Here is a 25,708-nt window from a genome sequence, read left to right on the forward strand (position 1 = left end):
AAATAAAAATTTTTATTCTTCTAAAAAAGTTAAGAAAATGAAAAGGCAAGTGTCTGCACAGATTGGGAGAAAATATCTACACTACATATATCTTACCAAACATGTATATCCAGAATATGTAAAGAAATTACAACTTACTAATAAGTACACAACCAGCAGAATTTAAAAATGGGCAACAGATTTGAACAGACAGGTCACATGAAGATACACAAATGACCTACAGCATACACGAAGATATTGAACATCATTAATTATTGGAGAAATGTAAATTAAAATCACAATGAGATACCACTTTACACCCTTTAGAATGGCCAAAATGGCAATGACAGTTGCTGTTTTGGCATGGATGTATAGTGACTGGAACTCTCATACACTGCCAATGGGAGTGTAAAATTCTATAACTGCTTTAGAAAATTATCTGGCAGTTTCCTAATATGTTGATTATACACCTCTCATACTACCCTTGGCATTTCACTCCTAGGTATCTACCCAAGAGAAATGAAAACACAAGATGTATACACAGATATGTATAGCAGTTTTAGTAACAATAGCCAAAACCAGGAAATGTTTAATAGGTAAACAACCATGATATAGTATATCTACACAATGGAATACTTAGCAATAAAAGATATAAACTACTGATACATGTAACAGCATGGATGAGTCACAAAATCCTTATGCTTAGTGAAAAAAGCCAGACACAAGACTATATACTGGACAGTTCCATTAATATAGAACTTAAGAAAGTGCAAATAATCTGTGCGACAGAAAGCAGATCAGTTGCCTGTTGCTGGGGGCAGTGGGAAGGCTCTTTTGGGGGTAATGGAAATGTTCTTTATCTTGATTGCTCTGGTGGTTTAACACGTCTTCATGAGTCAAATCTCATCAAGTTGTACACATTAGTGGATGCAGTTTGTTATACCTAAATTAACTTACAGCTTGCTTTTAGAAAAAGAAGTGTGGAACCTATACTGTAAAATTTATACAGAGGATTACTAGCTTTAATATATGGGTGTATTTTTAAGTCATCTTTTATACTTAAAGAACTGCAAATCATACAAAAATATGAAGAAAAGTGAGCAAAGGATATGATGTTTGTACATAATTTATAACTGGATAAATTCAAATGGCAATAAACATATGAACTTTTAGATGTATGAACACATTATTCATAATAGCAAAAAACAGAGAATAATTGTAATGTTTAATAATAGCATATTAGGTGAATTATATCCATGATGAAAACTCTGAAAATTATATTAGGGAAGAATATCTATTGACATGAGAAAATTTTAGTAGTTTACTACTAATTAAAAAGAAAGTAGGGCCAAAGTAGTTTGATTAGCAGAACATTTATAACTGATACTACATCGGTAGTATTATGCTATTCTATTTTCGTAAATTCTGTATTTGAAAATGTCAGTTTTAAAATAGCTCAAAAACCTTCACTTTACTTACAGTAGTATATGAATCTTATTTGTCAAATATAGCTCTATATATGAAGTTTATTTATTTATTTTCTTTTTGTGAGACAGAGTCTCACTCTGTTGCCCATGTTAGAGTGCCGTGGCATCAGCTTAGTTCACAGCAACCTCAAACTCCTGGGCTCAAGCAATCCTTCTGCCTCAGCCTTCCGAGTAGCTGAGACTACAGGCATGCGCCACCATGCTCAGCTAATTTTTTTTTCCTATATATTTTTAGTTGGCCAATTAATTTCTTTCTATTTTTAGTAGAGACGGGGTCTCGCTCTTGGTCAGGCTGATTTTGAATTCCTGACCTTGAGCGATCCGCCCGCCTTGCCTTCCAGAGTGCTAGGATTACAGGGGTGAGCCTCTGCGCCCAGCCTGAAGTTTATTTTTAATGATAAGTTAGAGTCTTTAAACTCGATTTTTAATAGATATACACTATAATAAAACTTTGTTTACATTAGATATAAAGCTAATTATTACCCCTAACTGCTGGCTGATTCTCTAGCCTTGTGGAAATAGGTGGTGAACTTTTATGTCTCCTGATACCCAGCAATACTCTGATTCCTGGCTGAGTTCCAATCATATTGGATATTGGTAATATTACTCTTGTTTGATTATGAGAATATTATATACATTTCTAAAGTCTAATTTTATTTATTTTTGAATAGGTAATACAATAACATGGTATGAAATTTAAAAAGGTATGTATCAGGCTGGGCACGGTGGCTCCTGCCTGTAATCGTAGCACTCTGGGAGGCCAAGGCAGGAGGATAACTTCAGGCCATGAGTTCGAGACCAGCCTGAGCAAGAGGGAGACCCTGTCTCTACAAAAAAAATAGAAAAATTAGCTGGATGTGGTGGCATGTGCCTATAGTCCCAGCTACTTGGGAAGCTGAAACAGAAGGATCACTTGAGCCCAGGAGTTGGAGGCTGCAGTGAGCTATGATAGAGTGCTATTGCACTCTAACCTAGGCAACAGAGCAAGACCCTGTCTCCAAAAAAAAAAAAAAAAGGTAGCAAAAAGTCTTCCTACTTCTAATTCTCAGCCACTAGTTTGTTCCCTGACTTGAGAGGGTTAAAGCATACCACCAAAGACTGTCAAGAATACATCTGTGGTCAAATAAGTTACATTTGTTTAGCTTGCTGCAGGAAGGAATACCATATATCAGAAGATCTGTGGGGCATCTCAAAAGGAGGGAGTTGAAAGGAGGACATAAAGGGTTTTAGGAGCTAAGGTCAGTCATAGAGTGATGTTGGGATGGAAATTAGTAGTTTGGGCAGGGATTGGCTGGAATCTAATTTGGGTGAGCTGCTGGAACTGTTCTGCTGTTAGTACACATGAGTCCTTGGGGAGTTACTGTTAGATGAGTTTATGATATTGGAACATATGGGTCTGGGTGAGCTGATAATAAAAAAAGGTTTGAGGTTAGATGGTCTGTGATGTATAGTACATTGTGGTTTGGTTTGATATTGTTTATCTGTTTTGCAAATCCTAGTGTTTTTCTGAGCGTTTGTGAGCACTTTGTGGTTTCTCTTTTAATTTTCAATCTGTTTTTGAACCTTCTTCTGCTAAACTGGAAGATTTATCATTTAGGGGAGGTAACCTATCTAATGTTGCTTGATAGGTTGTGAATGTTTATCAACCTTTATTTATTTATTTATTTTTTTTGAGACAGAGTCTCACTTTGTTGCCCAGGCTAGAGTGAGTGCCATGGCGTCAGCCTAGCTCACAGCAACCTCAAACTCCTGGGCTCAGGCGATCCTCCTGTCTCAGCCTCCCAAGTAGCTGGGACTACAGGCATGTGCCACCATGCCCGGCTAATTTTTTTGTATATATATTTTTAATTGCCCAATTAATTTCTTTCTATTTTTAGTAGAGACGGGGTCTTGCTCAGGCTGGTTTTGAACTCCTGACCTCGAGCAATCCGCCCGCCTCGGCCTCCCAGAGTGCTAGGATTACAGGCGTGAGCCACCGCGCCCGGCCTCAACCTTTATTTTTTGAGACAGAGTCTTTCTCCGTCAACCTCTGTCACCCAGGCTAGAGTATAGAGTCATAGCTAGTGCAGCCTTGAACTCCCAGCCTCAAGCTTTCCTCCCACCTTGGCCTCCCAAAGGGCTGGGATTACAGGCATGAGCCACTCTGCCTGGCATATCAAGCTTTTGATGGTAAACATTTTGACCTCTGCAAGTACCAGGCCATTTTGTTCTTTTTCTTAGATGATCATTTGTTGAATCATCTGGTGTGAAAGTAGCTGTACTGCAGCATTTAAGACCGAAGATCGCACACTTGGCATCTGCAACAGACTGAAATGCAGACAGTTATTATTATTAAAGTTTGAAGTAATGTTACATATATCTCATAATCTATTTGAATCTTCCTTTGGTAACCAGGTAATTTTTTTCTTTTAATTTGGATATGTATTGTTCACCTTTGCTAGTGTCTGAATGATTAGTCCTATGTCTGGTGATTGTCAAAGTCTGAAGGTCTTAATAATACAAACCATAAAGGAAAGGATGTCTGTTGACAGTGTAGAATCAGGAACCACTGGAGAGAGAAGAAAATAGCCAAGAGAATAAAGGATAAAATCATGCAGAGTACATGGTAATCAGTGGCTTCTGGCATCCGGGAGATTGTGTTTTGATGATCTTGGATCTAAACAGTCTATGCACATTGTCTTTTGCTTCTGGACCATAACAGTTCTGGATCCTAACTCAGCCATTGTGTCTTTCCATAGCAATGATACCAGCAATATGCATAATTAATTTATTCTCTGTAGTGCCAGTAGTTATGAGTACATGATAACAAATGTTTATAGAAGTTCTTTTGATATGTTTTGCACAAAGCTCAATTCCTGAGGTTTAGCTTATAGCCAGGAACTTATCATGGATGTAAAGAAGCAGAAACCACTTGTGGAAGGTGAGTTAATTCATATTAGCCAGTGTTATCAGAATGGAAGAGAGTGGAATCTATTATAATAAAATACATAATCAATTTTATAAGATTTAGTCACTGATTATCCTGGAAGTAAAAACATGTTGAACAAGGAGGACATTGACAAATCTCCTGGCCTGTCTTTCATTTATCCTAGAAAGTATATTATGAATTTCACCAATACAAGCTTATTTAAACCTAGAGATCAGTTCTTTTTGTAGATGGCTATTGTGTCACTCTTTGTACATGAATGTATGTTTTCTTTAACCTGGAAAATACCCCAGTGTTGAAGTATATTTATTTTTAACAAATTTTATTATACATGATTTACTTAGGAATGCTCAGCTTAATGATTTGTCATTTTTCCCCCTTTAACCCAAGTTTAATAAAGCAAAGAGCTCTTATAATAGTTTTGAATTAATTAAAAGTTAGAGAATGCCAAACAAAACTAATAATTTATATAATCCTTTAAAAATTTTTCATAAGGTAAAGGACCAAATTTTTATGTTATCTAATGACCATTCGAACCCAAAGATGTTGTGGGAGTGAAAGATATCTTAACAGTTTTATTATTCTGAATTTGGGAATGACAATCAAAGAGAATTGTCATGTAGTTATAGGCAATATCTTTAAAAACACAGCAATAAGTGACAGTGATTATTAGGAATGTTACCTTTTTTCCAAAAGTAAAGAACTTAAGAAAAAATGATATGAGGGTGTCAAAAAGCACAGAGAGGCAGGGCATGATGGCTCAAGCCTGTAATCCTAGCACTCTAGAAGGCCAAGGCAGGAAGGAAGTCAGGTGTTCAAGACCAGCTTGAGCAAGAGCAAGACCCCATCTCTACTAAAAATAGAAAAGTTAGCTGGGCATGGTGGCACATGCCTGTAGTCCCAGCTACTCAGGAGGCTGAGACAGGAAGATCACTTGAGCCTAGGAGTTTGAGGTTGCAGTGAGATATGATGACACTATTACACTCTAGCACTAAGAGTTAACAGAATGTTTTTTTTTTGTTTTGTTTTTTTTTTTATTTTGGCATATTATGGGGGTACAGATTTTAAGGTTTCAATAAATGCCCATTTCCCCCCTCCCCCCAAAAGTCTGAGTCTCCATCATGACCATCCCCCAGATGGTGCACATCTCACTCATTATGTATGTATATACCCACCCCCCTCCCCCCTCCCACCTGCCCAATACCCTATTACTGTAGTACCTATGTGTCCACTTAGGTGCTAGTCAGTTAATACCAGTTTTCTGGAGAATATATCTGGTGCTTGTTTTTCCATTCTTGGGATACTTCACTTAGTAGTATGGGTTCCAGCTCTAACCAGGAAAATATAAGATGTGCTATATCACCATTGTTTCTTAGAGCTGAATAGTACTCCATGGTATACATATACCACATTTTATTAATCCATTCTTGGATTGATGGGCACTTGGGCTGTTTCCACAGCCTTGCAATTATGAATTGTGCTGCTATAAACATTCGAGTGCAGGTGTCTTTTTTGTAGAGTGTCACTGGATCATTTGGGTAGATGCCCAGCAATGGGATTGCTGGATCAAATGGTAGATTCAGTTGTATCGCTTTAAGGTATCTCCATATTGCTTTCCACAGAGGTTGAACTAGTTTGCAGAATGTTTTGGTGATTTTTGCCTTTTCCAGGTTTTACATCTCTGAGGCATACCAAAATATGGACTGATTGGTCAGAGGTCAAGGAGGTCTGCACAAATCTGAGTTTTCAGTAAACTTTTTACTCTTGGATTTGAGAAGTCTTTTACTTAATCAGTTTTGGAATTTGCATTACATTTGGAAGCCTCTTCATGTTAATTAAATACAAACTAAGCTAGGCATGGTGCTTATAGTCCTAGCTACTCAGGAGGCTGAGACAGTAGGACTGCTCGAGCCCAGGAGTTTGAGGCTAACCTGGGCAACGTAATGAGACCCTGTCTCTATCCTTGAATATTCAAGTATCTGTTTTTTTCTTGTTTTAAGGAGTCTCTTCAAATAAACAATCCTCTTCATGGTAAAAGTTCCCCAAGATGCATTTGTAATTCTAAAGTTTTCCTCAGTGGGATTAAGCCATTTGTTGAATTATAGTCATACATAATCTGAAAACTTGAAGGAAGCAGGTAGAGGAGGCCCAGAAGAGACACAGAGTTAGACTGAGAAAAATCTCAGGTGACTTGCAGTGGTTGGTAAGAATGGCTCATTTGCAACCATGGGTCTCCAGAAGACATGATGTGACGTCAGAGACCAGCTCTTATCAATTGAGGGCAGTTCCAGGCAGATAGAACTAAACAAAACATTTCTTAGGATTATAAGGACTAAGAAAAGTCTTTACAGAGTTTTAGAAAAGGTGACCTGAGGCAAAATTTGACCAAAGATATTGGACTGATGAAACCTTCTGAACTAGCCAGCCTTTGGGGCTGGCTGGAGGATGGACTTATTAGGCCTGTGTTTCTCTTCTCTCTGCGCTCCTCTCTCTGCGGACTCCGTCTTACAGATGAATGACACTGAAATAGTGAACAAGCAGGTGAGGGATAGGAATGACATAAATTAGGCAGAAGCAAATTATACTTGGGAATAGCGCAGTCTATTAAGATTTGAAAAATCAGAGGACCCAAATATCACCATGACACTGGAGTGCTCAATAAAATTATCAAAGCTCAGCCACCTCATTGTTTCAGGAAGGGTGGTCTTGAGCAGGTGGAAACTCAAGGGTCTCAGATATACACACTATTACATTGTTGCAGAAACAAGGGGCTCAGCTGATTCTTAGTGGAAACTCCAGTTGTTCAAGCCCACTGACCAAAACCATGAAGGATTTATTTGTAGTTTTTAATTTTAAAAAGTTGAGTATATTTAACTTGCTGCAGAAAACAGAAAGACCCAGAGATACTAGTGCTCTCTCAAAAGGGGAGGCAGTTAGGAAACAGTACCAATTGGGTACTGTTTGTTTAGTGACAGTTGTTAGATTGTAGGGTACAACTTTGTAATCTGGACAAGAGTTAGCATTTGTAATCAAGATGAGTTGCTAGAACTCACAAAGTGCTAAGTGTTAGATCAGATCTAGTATGTGTAGAGTTACTGTTAAATTAATTTGCCTGAGGTCTTGTCTTTGCACTTGGATCTGAAGGATCTGGTGAAGGATCTAGTTTGAGTTTAGATAGTCTATGATACACATGTGGTTTGGTTTGGTTCACGTTATCTATTTTATGAGTCATAGCACAGTTACAAGTTTTGACTTCTCTTTCAATTCTAAGAGACAGCCAGTAAACATCCTTGTGTAAACATACACTGAAAATGTATTTGTAATTGTCTAAAAGTCTTAGTAAACAACTTTGACTTCCTGAATTACCCAAGAGTCTATATTGCGTAACAAATTGCCACAAATTTAGTGTCATAAACTAGCACCCATCTTTTAGCTCATAGTTGTGTGGGTCAGAAGTCCATTCATGGCATAGATATCTCTCATGGATGTTTCAGCTCAGGGCCTTGAGCTGAAATCAAAGTGCCCTCCTTTTACATTTATGGTTTATAGACTTGTGGCTGTTAGATCCCAGAGGACCTAAAGTAGACAATGTTACTATGGTTATGACATCACTAGTTGATAGGAATATTTCAGCTTCATCATAATTTTATATTTTTATTTTTTTTAAGAGAGAGTCTCATTCTGTTGCCCAGGCTGGAATGTGGTGATGTGATCATAGTTTACTACAGCCTTGAACTCCTGGGCATTATAAAGTAGACAAATGAGGAGATAACAACCAATTTTTAAATGTCATAATTTTTTTCTGTTGCAGTTGCTAATTCACTGTAGTATTATAGATATATAAACTTTGTACCCAGTGTGGTTGTTAGCGTTTCCAGATTAGAAAACATAACTGGACTTTGCATATCTATTCTTATTTTATGCTCTGTTAGTGCAGCACATTATTCTCTGACATAGCTCCATCCTGTCAGTAATGTTCTTCTTGTTATCAGTAATAAAGGCATGAGGCAACTACCTTTTAAAAATGTAGTATGTATCCATGATCCCCCTGATCAAGAATTAAAGTCAGGCTTCTAAAGTATTAGGTCAGTTCTATGGAAGAAATAAATGCCATTTTAGTGGTGTGATTTCTTTCATTTTCTGTAACCATAGTTTCATTTTTAATACCTTTTCCACAGATAGAAAAATAAAGATATTCATATCATCTCGTGCCTTGTCTCATTTTTAGCTTTGTTCCCAGAATCAGGTTTGAGTCCTTCATGTTTATATATAAAACATTATAATTTATGCACACACATGTGCACACACAAATCTGTTAAATGACTTTGACGGTAACTATGATCTTTTTTACAATTAGAGGTGATCATTATCATACACAGTATCTTGGAATTTTTTCCTACATAGTTCTGGTGCTGTGGATGCAAAATCATAGTGATTTATTAGGTTTAATTTGTCACATTAAAAAAAGTGTGTTCTGGTTGTTTTCTATACAGTTAAGTATTTTAAATTATTTTTTCTCTTTCTAGCTGTTCCCTTTCCTCCAACCCAGCGACTTACTTTGAAGGAAGTATTTGAGAATGGGAAACCTAAAGTTGAGGTCTTGAAAAATCATTTGGTAAAGGAGGGCCGACTAGAAGAGGAAGTGGCCTTAAAGATAATCAAGGATGGGGCTGCCATCCTGAGACAAGAGAAGAACGTGATAGAAGTAGAGGCTCCAATTACAGGTATGAAAAATATTTGCATGTTGGCACTTAGATTTGTGCTAATTTTGAGAAATGATCACAAATAACCAGCTAAAATGTGGTGGTACAGTTTTTCTAGGAATTATGAGACAGTTATAGGATTGGTTAGGACAGTGGTCCCCAACCTTTTTGGCACCAGGGACTGGTTTCATGGAAGACAATTTTTCCATGGCCTGGGGTTGGGGGCTGGGGAATGATTTCGGGATGATTCAAGTGCATTACATTTATTGTGCACTTTGTTTCTATTAGTATTAAATTGTAATATAATGAAATAATTATACAAACCTCTCTGCTAATTATAATCTGTATTTGCAGCCACTCCGCAATGCTAGCAACACCACCTCAGCTCTACCTCAGATCATGAGGCATTAGATTTTCATAAGGTATGAGCAACCTAGATCCCTCACATGCGCAGTTTACAGCAGGGTTCATGCTCCTATGAGAATCTAATGCCACCACTGATCTGACAGGAGGTGGAGCTCAGGTTGTGATGTGAGTGATAGGGAGCTGCTGTAAATACAAGTGAAGCTTCACTCGCCTGCTGCTCACCTCCTGCTGTGCTGCCTGGTTCCTAATAGGCCATGGACTGGTACCCAGGGGTTCGGGACCTCAGAGTTAAGATGTGTGTTGTTCATTGAAGGAATACTATTTTAAATGTCTAATTTTTCCAGTAGGACTATTTAGTATCAATAGATTCACTATAATTATATAGCAATCTAGTCAAAAACTAAAGTTATTTAAGTTAAAAGTTAAACTGCGATCTCTTTTCTTCTAAGACATGTTTCCTCACCTCACCATATGACTTTTTCCTAGTGTGTGGTGACATTCATGGACAATTCTTTGACCTGATGAAGTTATTTGAGGTTGGAGGATCACCTAGTAACACACGCTACCTCTTTCTGGGTGACTATGTGGACAGAGGCTATTTCAGTATAGAGGTAAAAATTAAACTGAATTTGTTGGAACTATTATATTGTCTTTTTCAGTAGAAGAAATTAAAATGAGAACACTGGCAGAATATATGAACTTTGCTACTTCAAAATTAAAGTAATAAAGCAATATTTTAGTTGATATAAAAAAGCTATTCCCTTTTTTTAATTAGCAGAAAATTTGACATATAGAAGGCTATATTAACCCAGCTTTGCAAATAAGTTAGTTAAATATTTACTAACCTGTCATCTTTGAAGATCGTGTACAAGCTGCATACAAGTGACATAAATTGGTGTTCACCTTTAATGGTGTTTGGATTAGCTGACCTTAATTATAAGACCATAAGCTGCTGAGCTGCACTTAACTCTTAGATTAACTGTGAGTGGTAAATAAGCAGGCAGTTAGCTTATTGTAGGAATAATTTCTGATACTGTTACACATAGTAACCACTTAATAAATGCTCATTGAAGTGGAAAAAATGAATTGCAGTTCAGTTAATGAAAACATAGTTTCCTTTTATATATTTTGAAAATTGAATGACAGGAACATGGTTAGAATTAAAAACAAATAGAATGTTTTATGTGTAAAAGATAAAACTATTTTAGAACATAATACAAGGACTAGAGTACAGTGGACCACAGCACATTTGTATTTAATGTTCATTGGTTCAACTCTATATGCTTGGCAAATAAAAGAGAAATAACTTTTGAAATAGTGTGGGTAATGGTATTTGTAATGTGCTCCAGAATAAGCCTGAGATGAGAAATTGAGTCTGCTTGCTGTTTTTATTGTCTCTAGTACTGGCTGCCCCTCATAGTCTGAGAATCTCACTGTACTAAGTGTGTTTCTGGTGGTTAAAAGTTCATTGTTGCTGCAGCATGACTCCTAAATACAAATTGACTATCTCTCCTGATGCCCAGCCAGTTGTTCTAAGGCTACAGGAAAAATAAACAACAAAATAAACAGATCTTACTCTTTAGTTACATAGGCAATCTAAATTCATCAATCAGAAAAGTTCAATTTTATCTGCCAGTGCCTAAAATTCATTTATTATTAAATGTGAGGACAAAAGTTAATGGTATAAAACTGCTGCTCAATGTACAAGGTCCCTAAATGGGTCCCAGAAATGGATGAAGATCATGTTTGCAGACCATATCATTGAAAAACTTCCCTATTGCTATTCAAGTCATGTTTCAAAAGACAGTAAGTCAAAAGTATGGATGTTTGAAAGACACACTGAGTGTCTATTTCTTTGTGTGTTTACAAGTATGAGGAGGTTTTAGAGGGTGAAGAGAAAAAGAATACAAAACTTACTGAATTTTTAATTAGTTGTTTAATGAAACAACTTTTTAATGATAAATTATTGTGCCAAATTATCTTATTATTATTAACTCATATAATGTAAAAATAGTTTTAAAATAGTTTTAACTCATTAATATAGTCAATAAAGTATATACAAACAGATCCACAATGATCTTTGTACACATATACCATGTTCAGAATATTTTATGTTAGGCATTTTTTTCTTCACTCATCAACAAAGTTTCCTGAGTGCCAACTTTATGGCAGGCTGTGAGAATAATATAAAGAATAAGATTCATGCTCTCTGTAGGAGCTCATAGTTTCATAGAAAATCTATACACTTATGAATAATCTTTCAGTATAATACAAAAGTGCTTGTTTAGTTATTAAGAAATATTTTTTTATATTAGGAGCCCAGCATAATGCTTGATACATAGTAGCCACTCAATTAATATTTGTTGAATGAGTGAATATGAATTAATCATAGTTTATACTTGGCTTTATCCTGTTATTGGATGTTTGCCAACTTGTTTTTCTGGAATAACTTAAAAAATAAATGAATTAAAACTTTAAGATGACAATGCTATTTTATGCCAGTTTTAAAAATGACCTGTGAGATATATCTAGTGTTAGTTGGTAGCCACTTATTTATAAACTACTAAGATTAGGCTTAAGCTTCCATAGGCTACAGCTTGGTCCAATATGATACAGGTATTTACTTGAAATAATTTTATATCTATGTCCTTGACAACCATGAATGTGATGATTTTGTCCAATAGCTGAAAATAAAATCACAGAATCTTTATTAAAATTTTTTTTTCGTTACAAGTAGTTCATTTTTGGTAGAAAAATTGGGAAATGCCAAATCTAAGAAAACAAAACTTTCCATAAATCAGAGAAAGTCACTGTTATATGACATTTTATTATATTTTCTTACAGTCTTTTTCTTCTTTTACATTTGTATATATTTTGTTTTTGAAGAAAATTGGCATCATGTTCTATATTCCTTTTTGTAACATTCTTTTTCCACCTAAAACTGTATTGAAAGTATTTTCTCTATCATTAAAATTTCTCCAAGAAGAATCACTTGAGTCCAGGAGTTCTAGACCAGCTTGGGTAACATAGCAAGACCTATATCTATAAAAAATTTTAAAAATTAACTGGGCATGGTGATGTGTACTGGTATTCCAAGCTGCTCGGGAAGCTGAAGCAGGAAGATTCTTTGAGCCCAGGAGTTTGAGGCTGCAGTGAGCTATGATCAAGCCATTGTACTCCAGTCTGGGCAACAGAGACCATGTCTCTAAAAAAAAAAAATTGCTGTAAGAATGGGGTGTCGAAGTCAAATGAAATATAGAGACAAATCTTTGAAATTAAAATGTTTTATTTGGGAAGAAATAATTGTAATTTGAGTTATACATGCAGACTAGGTAGTCTTCGGTATATCCAAAGAACAAACAAAATGTTAGAGGTTTTATGCAAAAGAGATAGATAGGTTATGCATTGCTCTTTGAGAAAGTTCATTAGCACTAGTGGGGTTCCGGAGAGCCGGCAAGCTTCGATTGGTGAGTGATGGCAGTGGGTAAAAATAGTCTTAGAATTGCAGCAGTCATTTTAGTAGCCATTAAATAAAACTGATTTCAGGTTACAGCAAGCAACTTCAGCAGACAGGCTTGCAGAGAATTACATTTTGGGAAAAATGTTATGTGCCTTGAGTGCTTTTCCCCTGATCTCTTGACTCTGTATTAGTTGGGTATGACAAGAATGACCCAATTGGCATGACCAACTTTCACAGTAGTTAACGGTACAAATACAATGATCTATTAACACCATTCCTCTAATATTGTTGGATAAATAGGTTTGTAGCAGGTTGTGCTTTTGCCTACCATTCCCCCCATTCTTCCTTAATAACAAAATTTCTCTTTTATTCAGATAAATGGGATTGGGGTTGCAGGGAGAACCTTTGCTCTCAGGGAAGGAAGGCCCTTATCCCAGCCCCAGTAAATTCTGGTTGTTCTGAACTAGTCAAGACAATCCATTTCCTGTCACCAGTGATTTGGTCTAGGGGTAAACATGGGATCTTCTTCTGCCTAGTAATATATAAGGGGAACTCTGCTGGGTCTCGTTTGTTGTTTTTGGAAGCATTCTAGATGAAACAACTCTTGCAAGGTGAAAGCTTTTGGACCTCCATTCTACCATGTCATTTCAAATATGGATGTATGTCCTATAGCAACCATTTTGTGACTATGAGGAGGTGACATGACTAAGGATGAAAAGTAGACCTGCCGTGAATGAATCAAAAATCAAAGAGGTAGAGAGGGCTTGGTGTCTTGGTGATGATATTGAGCTGGTACACCAAACCTGGATATCTTATCTCCAACCTTCTTCTTTTGTGGGATATATAATGTCTTCATTATGCAACAGTGAATTGGGTTTTGTATCACTTGTACTGTAAGTGGTACGAGGTTACTTTGTTATTATTTTTGTTCTGTGTATTTCTGAAGTTAATGTCTTTTCCACTATATCTTTGATGGCATTTCTGATATTTCCTAAGACAAGATTCTCATATGTGAAGTAATTGGATCAAAAAGTAGAACATTTTTAGGACTTTTGATAGATATTGCCAAATTGTTTTCACAGAATCTTATTTTACCTTATTTTTTCATTATATACTTAATTTTCTTACCTTGAGCCTATCTAAGTGAATCAAGGCATAAAGAATTTTTTTTCATGCCCAGAGCAAGTATTGGTCTTTTCTTAAGTAATGTGGGCTTTGATTAGTACACCAGGGACAGATCTAAATGTCACTTATAAAACAGAATAGTAAAGTTTCACTTTTCTTTGAGCCTTTTTATGTTCTTTTCTCATCTGTACCTATTATAAAGTGCATTTTTTGTGGTAGAGGAAGCTGAATTTGAGTTTTCTTTAGTTGGTTTTGTGAGAAAAGAAAAGATTAAAGAGGACATGTTCGGCATAATATGTCATGCTAAATACACAGGAACCACCAAGGAGAAAATGTTGTAAGATGACCAATTGATGAACAGCTGTTGACACACAGATGATTCTTGAGGTAGAGTAAAAATTCTGTTCATATAGAAGTAAAGAAGTAATTGAGTATCTGAACCTATCTCCTGAAAATCATGACCTTATAATTGAATTATACAGTTGCATCCTGATATGTAAAATAAAGAAATGAAACTTGAAATTAGAGGCCAGGAGGTATATCAACCAAATAACATTGTACTATGGATATAGATTGTGCTTTTATATATGTCATTACTTCAAAAAGGTGAGTTGGTCTGTCCAAAAGGCAGAAATAAAGACCCAAATAAATCAAAAGATATATTGTGTTCTTGGTTGGGAAAGGAATGTGTATAGAAAAGAGAAAGCAAAGTCTAAATTTATATATGGATTTAACATAATTTTCCTTATGAATGTTTTGTGAAAATTGATATCTTGATAATGAAATTCAGCACCCAAAAGAAAAAAGCCTTGTAAGCATATTTATTTGTATTCTATATACATCTATATGCCTATATATTTAAGTTTTATGGTTATTTTGCAATGTCTGTATCAAAATGTATATATACTTTGATGTAACAGTCCCTTTTTTGAGAATTTGTACATAACCTAAGTATAATGATGGATAAATAGTTTGTCACAATGATTGAAAGGTCCTATTGGCATTTAATAAGCAGGTTCCAGGGATACAAAATGTCATGCAATATGTAGGAGACTCCTAAACAACAAAGAATTACGATTTTCAAATTGTCAGTAAGATCTGTGTTGAAAAACGTGATTAAATTATCTAGATATGGAGATGAGCAAGCAGAGTCCTTTACTATATTTTCTAGTGAGAAGGACAGCCTCATGTATTTATTTACCATCTGTGAAAATCAAATTAAAGGGTTAAAGGGGACAGGAGCAACTAACTTAGATGGAGTTACCAGGGCCGGCCTTTTTGAGGAGGTAACATTTGAACAGAATGACCTGCTGGAACAAACCATGTATAGATTGGGAAAAACACCTTCCAGGAAGAGGACACAACCAGTGTAAGAGCTCAGAGGCAGGAACAAGTGTCAGCAGTCCACACATAGTGACAAGGCCAGTGTGACCAGACAGAACTGTGAATAAGGAGGAGATGTAGGAGATTTAGCAGTGAGAGAGGCAGATAGATTATGTTAGCCCTGCAGGCCATAGTCAAGAGTTTGGGTTTTATTCTGGATGTGATAGGAAGTCATTGGAGGATTATCATTATTATTATTATTATTTTGAGCAGGGACGTGATATATTAACATTTATGTTTTAAAACAATTACTCTAGCTGCCCTGAGGTGAACTGACTGTTAGAGCCCAGAAGTGGGTGCAGGGAGTCCAATTAGGAACTTAATCCAATATAATGGGCAGAAGATATTGGTGATTGGATTGTGCATATTGAGAAACATTTGTATTCAGGATTTAAAAGTCTTTCTTCTTGGGGAGGTGGGAAAATCTCAGTTGAATTGATGAAGCTCCTCAGGTCATGGCACATTTATCTTTGCAAAGTCCCTCTTTTTGTTTTATTCTCTTTTTTTCTTATCTGTGACCTCTATCTTCCTTACTCCCTCTCCCCAGTATACACATTTCTATTGTATTTGATATATGCCTCAGAATATGTGTAATACATCATATTAATTTTTTTACTATACAGTGTTTCATAGATAAATTACTTTAATTTTACATAAATGATATGCTGTTTTGTGGTCCTTAAATTTTAGCATACATCATCATTACCTGGAAGGCTTGTGCAAACAGGTTGCTGGGACCACCCATTTCTGATTCATTAGGTTTGGGCTAGAGCCTAACAATCTATATTCTAACAAGTTCCCAGGTGATGCTGGCGTATACCACATTTTGAGATGAATGTGATTATACCTTGAGAGCCAGTGGTGTGGCTCTATTTCTATTGATTTTTTTCCACTTATTACTGTATTTTTAAGACCTATCCAGGTTATTACATGTGCCGCTAGTTGATTGCTTTCTGTCTACTGTATAGTATTTTATAGTATGTATCTATGACAATTTATTTCTCTATTCTCATTGGTGGACACCTAGCTTGCCTCTAATTTCTGTCTAAAAGGAACACTGCTATGATGAACATCTCATATAAATCCTATTATGGACCAATGTTTTAGTTTCTCTATGGTTTATGAACAAGAATGGTATTGCTAGGACAAAGGGTATAAGCATTCATACTTGAACTGAGTATTGATTGCCAGATGACTTCAGAGTGGCTGTACCAGTGCATATTCCTACCAGCAGCACTGCCGTGTTCATATATCCTTATATCCACCCTTCCAGATTTTATCTCATTTTCTAATATTTACCAATACAGTGAGTATAAAGTAGTATTTCAATGTTGTTTTAATTAATATTTCTCTAATTACTAATGAAATTGAGCATCTCATATATTAGCCATTCAACTTTTACAATCACTATTAGAGGAGTTTCTTACATGACCTGTCAGAAGTAAATTAAGCATATACAAACATATTTGCATATCTTTTTTTTTGGAGATGAGGACTTGATCTGTCACCCAAGCTGGAGTGCAGTGGCATCGTCATAACTCACTGCAACCTCAGACTCCCTCTAGTACAATATTGAATAATAACGGAGATAGCAAGTATCCTTGCCTTGTTCCTGATCTTAGTGGAAATGCCTCTTGTGTTTCTTCATTAAATAAAATATAGGTTTTAGGACCAAGATATACATATGTGTGTAGGTGGCATGTCAGAGAGTTCTAGATATTTACATAGAACATGGGAACAGAAATAGAGGAGAGATTTCTGTGAAGGTTACTCTCTATACTTGGTCAAATTCTAGGGCAACAAGCATATCACATTCAAAAGCTGGAAGGTTTCATTTTTCAATTTGGCGATAAGCAGGGAGATATGCCATTACAGTAAGTCATTTGAATTTATATAAATTGTCTTTATGCATTATCATGCTCACCAAGAAAATTTTATCCTTGAATTTGTCTTGCAGTGTGTGCTGTATTTATGGAGTTTAAAGATTAATCATCCTAAAACATTGTTTCTGCTTCGAGGAAATCATGAATGTAGGCATCTTACAGACTATTTCACCTTCAAACAAGAATGTAAGTATAATCACTTCTCTAGAACCTTTTTAGTTACCCTTTAAAGCCTGTCCTAAAGTGAATCAAATATAAAGAAAAAAGAAACTAGTGGAACTCAAATACTTCCTATCTCCCCCTCCCCAAGAACTAAGATTCCACCTTATAAGACCTTTATTTTGAAAATAACTTTTTGAGTTTCCTCCTTAATTGTAAAGTAATAAATTTGGGATATTTAGAAAACAGAAGTCCAAAGAAGATAAAAATTGTCCATAATCAAACCACTTAAAGATAATCACTGTTATCTCACTATTTGAGATACAGTCTTCCATTCTTTTTTCTGTATATATAAAACCAATTATAAAATAGTTCAAATGTATATATCTGTATATATTTTTAAAATAAAATTGAGCTCATATAACTAATAAATTGTCCTTACAATAGCATTTTTCCATATCATTAAAATTTTTGAAAACATGATTTTTAAATGTTATTTTGATGTTTTTTTAAGTATTCCAGGTTATGAATGCTCTATTTTGTATATATGCAACTGAATAACAACTATAGGACATTTACATTGCTTCTAACTGTAAATACTACTGTAATAGTAAAAAAAAAAAGGTAAACATAAAGGTAGAATTATTTTGAAAGTCAAAATATTACTAGTTGATTTAAAAAATAAACAATATACTCAGGCAGTTGAGGCAGGAGGATCGCTTGAGCCTGAGAGTTCCAGATCAGCCTGGGCAACATAGTAGGACCCCATCTCAAAAAACACATTTTTTCCAGTGAAGACACCCTTCTCACCAGAACATGCCTCTCACCAAGGATCTCCTTTATCCCTCTCTGGGAGAGGAGAACAGGAAACACAAGAAGCACCAAGGTGCCGAGCCCCAGTTCCTACTTCAGGAAATGTGAAATGCCCAGGATGCTATAAAATTGCCATGGCCTTTAACCACACACAGGCGGTGCTTTTGTGTCTTGGCAGCTCTGCTGTCCTCTGCCAGCCCACAGGAGGAAAGGCAAGACTTATAGAAGGGTATTCCTGCATAAGAAAGCAGCACTAAAGGAACCCTGAATCAAGATGAATGGGATATGATCCCACTAAGCGCATTCTTATTAAATAAACAACAAACATAGATTTCTTTTAGCTGTTAATTAACATTCAGTGTGGTGGTGACGATGTTGGGGATGTCTGGGAGATCGGGCTTCTGCATTTATTTCTTCTATTCTCAGGTAGCTATCTGCTCATAAGGCATACATTCTACTTCATTCATGCCATTTCTTCAGAGATTTTCTTGTCTAGTTGCTTTTCTAAATTGAAATCTCATCATTTTTACCTTCATATTGTGCTTTTTTTTCATAGTATTTATCAATACCTGAGATTTTTATATATTTATTTTTTTACTGTCTTTTTCTCCCACTAGATTGTAAGCTCCATGACAGCAGGGACATGGTCACTCATGTTTTGTTCACTCATGTTTTCCCAGCACCTAAAACAACAACTAGGAGATGCTTAATGAACATTGGTTGAATTAATTTGATTGAGTGAGCATCTATTATTTGTACCTTTGGAACAAACTCTCAAAAAAGGTTAAATGGCATGCACATTTTAAAGACTTGTGATATATATTCTACATTGCCCTCCAAAAAGAATATATATCAGTTCATTCTCCAAGGAATTTTATACTTTTATAATAAAAGGAAACTACTGAAATAAACAAAAGCAAAATTATATTTGTTTTGATTTCTAAATGTTAGCAAATTCTTTATAAAATAAGGAAGTTAAACTGAATCTCTTGGCTTCCATCTGTCTCTACCATCTACCCTTTTCCCCAAATAGTCCTGAATATATAAAAATACTTGTGTCCATATAGTTGATATTTTGATCATGGTTTTACTTTGTATCCCATTCAGATTTTTCTTTAGAGTGCTATCATGGAGAGGTATATTATAAAATATATAAAGTTTTATTCCCAAAAGAGTATTCAAAGTTAAAAACACTTAAATTTGTTTTCATAGACTCAGAGTTTATCCAAGCACCCAAACATCCAATGCCTTTACTGATAGGTAGATCACAATTTGATAGTGTTTCATATGCTCATATTAATTCTTGCTACCAATAACTTCCTACATTGGAGATGGGAGTTGTAAAGACAGCCTCCCTCCTAGTAGAACCTGAAAGGAAAAGTTATTGTTGTTAAAAATGTGAGTATGAATACTCAAAAAATCCCTCTGCCAGAAAAGACAGCTATAAGTGGGCAAGAAACAGATCATTCCAACCCTTGGGGACTTACTGGAGTAAACTATTTATTTATTTATTTATTTATTTTTGAGACAGAGTCTCACTCTGTTGCCCAGGTTAGAGTGTCGTGACGTCATCCTAGCTCACAGCAACCTCAAACTCCTGGACTCAAGCAATCCTTCTGCCTCAGCCTCCTGAGTAGCTGGGGCTACAGGCATGTACCACCATGCCTGGCTAATTTTTTTCTATGTATTTTTTTTATTTGGCCAATTAATTTCTTTCTATTTTTTTAATAGAGATGGGGTCTCAGTCTTGCTCAGGCTAGTTTCGAACTCCTGACCTTGAGCGATTCACCTGCCTTGGCCTCCCAGAGTGCTAGGATTACAGACGTGAGCCACTGCACCCAGCATGGAATAAACACTTTAAATCATATATAATTGCCAGGAAATTTTTTTAAAAAATAAGATCTACTTTTGGTGGGTGTTTAAATTGATTTGAAGTATTTGAAGAGCAATTTTCAATATCTTTGAAAATTTTAAGCATGTATCACCTTGATCTAGCAATTTGACTTGTAGAAATGTATCATGTATTACTTTTTAATGCTACATGACAAATTGTCACAAATTTAATGGGTTAAAAGAACACATTTATTATCTCACAGTTATAGGTCAGTAGTCCAGCCACAGCATGGCTGGGTTCTATGCTTAAGGTATCACTGAGCTGAAATCAAGGTGTTGCTAGGGCTACAGTTCTCATCTGGGGCTTTGGGTCTTTTTCCAAGGTCACTAGTTGTTGGCAGTTCTTCTAACTGTAGGATTAAGGTTCCTATTTTCCTGCTAGCTATGGACCGAGGACCACTCTCAGCTTCTAGAGACTGCTCGCAGTTCGTTGATGCGTGGCCCCCATAGGTAGTTCCCAGGATGGATGTTTGCTTTGTTCCAGGCCTGCCTGGATGTATATCTCTGACTTCTGTGATCAGCCAGCCATAGAAAATCCTGAGCTTTGACCCTCAGCTGATTAGGTTAGGCCCACTCAGGATACTCTCCCTTTTGCCAAAGAGTCTCATCATATTCACAATTTCCATCCACTCAAAGGGGAGTAGATTATACAAAGATGTTTTAAAAAAAAAAAAGATTATACAAAGATGTAGATCATTGCACATCACTTCCAAATCTGCCTACCACACAAATAAACTCACAAAAAGGCAGTAAGATATGGACATTTAAGGATGGTCATTACAGTGTTAATTGTAATAATAAGAGAAAAAGATAATCTAAGTGTCAATACGGGTTGATTAAATAAATGATAATACATTTTTTAAAAATACTAGGAAGCTATTGAAAGACCAAGTTAGATTTATATGTACTAATATGAAGTGATGCTCAGATATATTATTAGATGAGAGAATCAATTTGCAGAGCATGTATACTCTTATCTCCTTTGTAAAATATATGTAACACACAGAAGAAGTTGTTAACAGTGATTATGTCTGGGGATTTGGGTCAGAAGGACTTATAGTTATAATTTTATATCCATTCTAATACTCTTTGAATCATTTTTCACCACTACTATGTATTACTTTTATAATTATTTTATTTTTTTCAAACTGCTAATTTAAAAATTACCCCATTGGGGCCCAAACATTTAAAAAGCTTTTTAAAACACCCCAAGTAATTCTGCAGCATGCTGCTGGTTAAGCATGACTGCTCCAAGGTCTTTGGAAAGTTTCTACTCTTTGTCATTTGGAAATCACTTCACCAAATACTTTAAAAATTTGAAACATTTTACACTGTCTTTGTAAATCAAATATTGGGGTATTGTTCAACACCTCTATTGCTTTATTTTGTTTTGTTTTTCTTTTTTTGGAGATGAGGTCTCGCTATATCACCCAGGCTGGCTTCAAACTCCTGGCCTCAAGCAATCTACCTCAGCCTCCCAAGTAGCCAGGACTACAGGCACAAGCCATGACACCTGGCTCACCTGGAAAAATTAAATAATGCATGTATAGCAGTTAATAAAGGCCCTGGAATATAATACTTGATAAAAGTCAGCTATTTTTATTATTTAGTAGTAGATAAGTAATGAAGAAAGCTGGCTGTGGATACCTCTGTTTTGAATTAAGTATCAGGGATTTTTTTTAGGTGACATTTTATTTAATTCTTCCTGTTTTGTCAGACTTGTTTTTTTTTTTGACAGGTATAATTGGTTCAGACTATTTTTAGAAAATGGAACAATAGGTTTGGGAAACATTTTAAGTGTCTTATTTTGCACAGAATTTCTTATCTCAGGTTTTATTTGCTTTTCACAGGCTTTAATAGCAGTTACACCTGGTTGCTTTCCTTTTTTTCTATCTACCAAGATACTCCTTCTGTTTCATTCTAAGGCTACATCTGAATGTAAATAAATCTTGGAACATGCACACAAATTCAAGTACAAATTTAAAATTTTCCTGTATAAGGAAAGAGCATGTATGCTATATTTTGCATAGCTGTTTTTACTGATAAGCTGATCTGTCTTTTAAAGGGCCACCATGACTTTTAGAATTAGCACTTTATACACTCTAGCCAGGGCAACAGAGTGAGACCCTGTCTCAAAAAAAAAAAAAAAAGAAATTAGTATGTTATAATTACTGCTAAGTGATGCTTAGTTCTAGATTGTGCAATTGTAATATTGTTAATGTCTTTTTTGTAGGGGGATGAAGTGGGTTGGAGGCTTTTCTTTTCTCATATCAATTCTTTAATTGCTTTATAATGCAATTAAAGATTAGATTTTTATTTTTTTAATATTCCTTTATTCATTCAAATCCAGAGATAATTTGGGTAGCAAAGTATAACAGTTAACTTTTTTCCTTTTTTAAAAAGATTGGTATGTAATAGTTGTACATATTTTTTGAGTACATGTGATATTTTGATACATATATACAGTGTGTAATGATCAAATTAGGATAATTGGGATATCCATCACCTCACACATTTATCTTTGTCTTACAGTTAATTTTTGACATTTACTTTTGCAAAATATTTTTTGGTATATACTTGCAAAGCAAGAAACCTAGTGTGTTTATGATTTCACCTCGTAGTTCTAGGGCCAAGTTTCTACAGTAAGGAAATTTTGTATTTCTATGAGCCATGTTTTTGATATGTAGTTAAAACAGCTGACAAGTTTTAAGTTCCAAAAACTGACAAAACTACTGACAAGTTCCAAAAACTCCTGTAATTTTACTAATGAAAACAGTATTGTTATGACAAGTTGACTTCTAAAAAAATAACTACTGTTTTTCATTGTTCATTGCAGCATTATTTAGAATAGCAAAAGATTGCTCTGGTGAGATTGTGGTATATCCATTAGTGAACTACTATGTAGATATTTAAAAAAAAAATTACAAAGCTTTTATAGGAGAGGCAAAATTTGACCTTCACCCTCTTAGGGTTTTTCAGCTGGGCTTGAGAATTAAATTGACATAAGACAGATTAATAGGAGAACAGCATACAAATTTAATGTGTATTCTGCATGACACCACAGCCCATATAAGGAAATGAAGACACAAAGACTCAGAGTTGGAACATACATACTGAGTTGGACAAAGAGTAATAAGTTGTGGAAAAGTAAACTATGTGGGGAGGCTAAAAGATAGGAGTCTATGTAGAATTCTCTTGACCTCAACTACCTGTGATAAGGTCCTTCTAGTATAGGTAATTTAAAAATTTGTCATGAATATAAAGCACTTGAATCACCTAATTTAACCTCTGGGAATTATATATTTGGCCATTTAGATTCTCCTATTAAATATCTTATTTAAAAACAATGATTTAGAGGAGTACTGGAGGGTGGTTAAGAGGATGAACATATTTTAGTTCTAGTTCTGCCACTTACTGGCTTGCAACTTTAGGCAAGTAAGCCCAGTTTCCTCAGCTTTGAAGCAAAGATAATAATAGTACTCACTTCTTACAGTTTCTGTAAGGATTAAATCATTTTATCAGTTAATGGTTACATTATACCTACTATGTGCCAGACAACATTCAACACATTTTACATATATGAATTCATTTAATCCTCACAGCAATCCTGAATTGTAGGTAGCTGTTATTATTAGGCCCATTTTATAGACAAAGAAACCAAGGCACAGACAGTTAAGAAATTTATCCAAAGCCCCAGAGCTAGTCAGTGGCAGTCAGGTTCCAGACTCCATTCTCTTGACCACAATGCTATGTAAATGCTTAGCTTACTTATATGCCTTCAACAAATTTCAATAGTAAGGGTAATATAGGCCAGGCATGGTGGATCATGCCTGTAAGCTTAGCACTAGCTAAGCCAGGAGGATTGTTTGAGGCCAGGAGTTCAAGACCAGCTTGAACAAGAGCCAGACCTTATCTCTACAAAAAATAGAAAAATTACCTGGGCATGGTGTTGCACAACTCCTGAGTAGTCCCAGCTACTCAGGAGGCTGAGGCAGGAGGATCACTTGAGCCCAGGAGTTTGAGGTTACAGTGACACCACTGCACTCTGCACTTTGTCACTTGAAGGGTGACAGAGTGAGACCCTATCTCAAAAAAATATATATATAATAAAAAATAAAATATAAGAGTAATATAATACTATAATACAAAGATTACATAATCATCATAGAAAATGAAGATAATACAGCTAAACTAAAGAATAATATAGATACCATCTTCAGTCTAATATCTCAGAAAATTAAAGGTAACCTATTTAAATCACATATTAATACAACATGAACTCCTTAACATTTTGTAACTTATTTTAGTTACATATTAATATAACATGAACTTCTTTTGGCTTAATTTGATTTTTGACCTCCTGTTTTAATTTGCAACATGGCATAATACATTATTTTACTTGCCTTCTTTCTCCATAGTTGGCATCCTTTTTGGAGGTAAGCTAAGGGCTTCTTTTGAGTCATGCTTAGGACTGAAAGGCATTTCTACTAATGTAGGATGTTATGGAGCATGATTAATACGTAATTTAAATTTCCACCTATATTCAAGCTTAGGACTCTTAAAGGAATTACTTATTGACATTGGCAACAGGGAACTCTGGTCCTAGGGTTTTCATTTTTTGCTTCCAACAGACTTTATAGCCGATACTGGATCTACTTTTGAAATAGCCAAAATGTATAGTGTTTCAATGCAAAGCAGGATGTAGGGATGTAACCGTAAGAAGATACTACATAAGACATGGCTCTTGTTAACCTTGAGCTCATAATAAAGTTAGCATATGTAAGCATAATTTGCTTACAGACCTTAAAAATCATGAGCAAAAAGGTAATATTGACATTTTATTGATGTCTCTTTTTTTTTTTTTTTTGAGACAGAGTCTCGCTTTGTTGCCCAGGCTAGAGTGAGTGCCGTGGCGTCAGCCTAGCTCACAGCAACCTCAAACTCCTGGGCTCGAGTGATCCTTCTGCCTCAGCCTCCCGGGTAGCTGGGACTACAGGCATGCGCCACCATGCCCGGCTAATTTTATATATATATATCAGTTGGCCAATTAATTTGTTTCTATTTATAGTAGAGACGGGGTCTCGCTCAGGCTGGTTTTGAACTCCTGACCTTGAGCAATCCGCCCGCCTCGGCCTCCCAAGAGCTAGGATTACAGGCGTGAGCCACAGCGCCCGGCCTTTATTGATGTCTCTTAAAACTCTAGTTTCCACTTATATATCTTCAAGATATATAAGATCTCAGAGGATCGTTTAAGACCCAATAAAAATTCAGACTCAGAAGACTACCATGGACCATAATTGGCATCTGTGTAGTTAGCAGGAAGATACAGGTCAGGAAGGGCAGCAGCAGGCATTCCTAATCACTGAAGTAATCCTCACAGAAGCACATACAGCAGTCCAGAGGCTGCCTCCATGTCCCAAGTCACAGCTTATGTGCAAAGAAACAATATATATATATCCATGTTGGACAGATTAGAGAGCCATTCTGGCTTAGAAGCCTCATGCATCACAAGTGTCAATATGTTTTGTAAA

At 35.7% G+C, this 25,708-nt stretch overlaps 1 protein-coding gene and 1 pseudogene across 5 annotated transcripts in view; both read left to right on the forward strand.

Annotated features, from left to right (window-relative positions):
• PPP3CC (protein phosphatase 3 catalytic subunit gamma) overlaps positions 1–25,708 on the forward strand; it is a 73,052-nt gene that overhangs the window by 13,954 nt on the left and 33,390 nt on the right. For all 5 annotated transcript variants that reach the window (XM_012739309.2, XM_012739312.2, XM_012739310.2 and 2 more), the window contains exons 2-4: positions 8,919–9,116; positions 9,948–10,072; positions 17,387–17,498. In XM_012739309.2, the coding sequence (XP_012594763.1) occupies positions 8,919–9,116; positions 9,948–10,072; positions 17,387–17,498 (435 nt within the window). The remainder of the gene's footprint in view (positions 1–8,918; positions 9,117–9,947; positions 10,073–17,386; positions 17,499–25,708) is intronic.
• Positions 17,507–25,024, forward strand: LOC105857155 (small ribosomal subunit protein eS27-like pseudogene; annotated as a pseudogene).

Source organism: Microcebus murinus, chromosome 24 (genome assembly GCF_040939455.1).
Source record: "Microcebus murinus isolate Inina chromosome 24, M.murinus_Inina_mat1.0, whole genome shotgun sequence".
Taxonomy (NCBI): Eukaryota; Metazoa; Chordata; class Mammalia; order Primates; family Cheirogaleidae; genus Microcebus; species Microcebus murinus.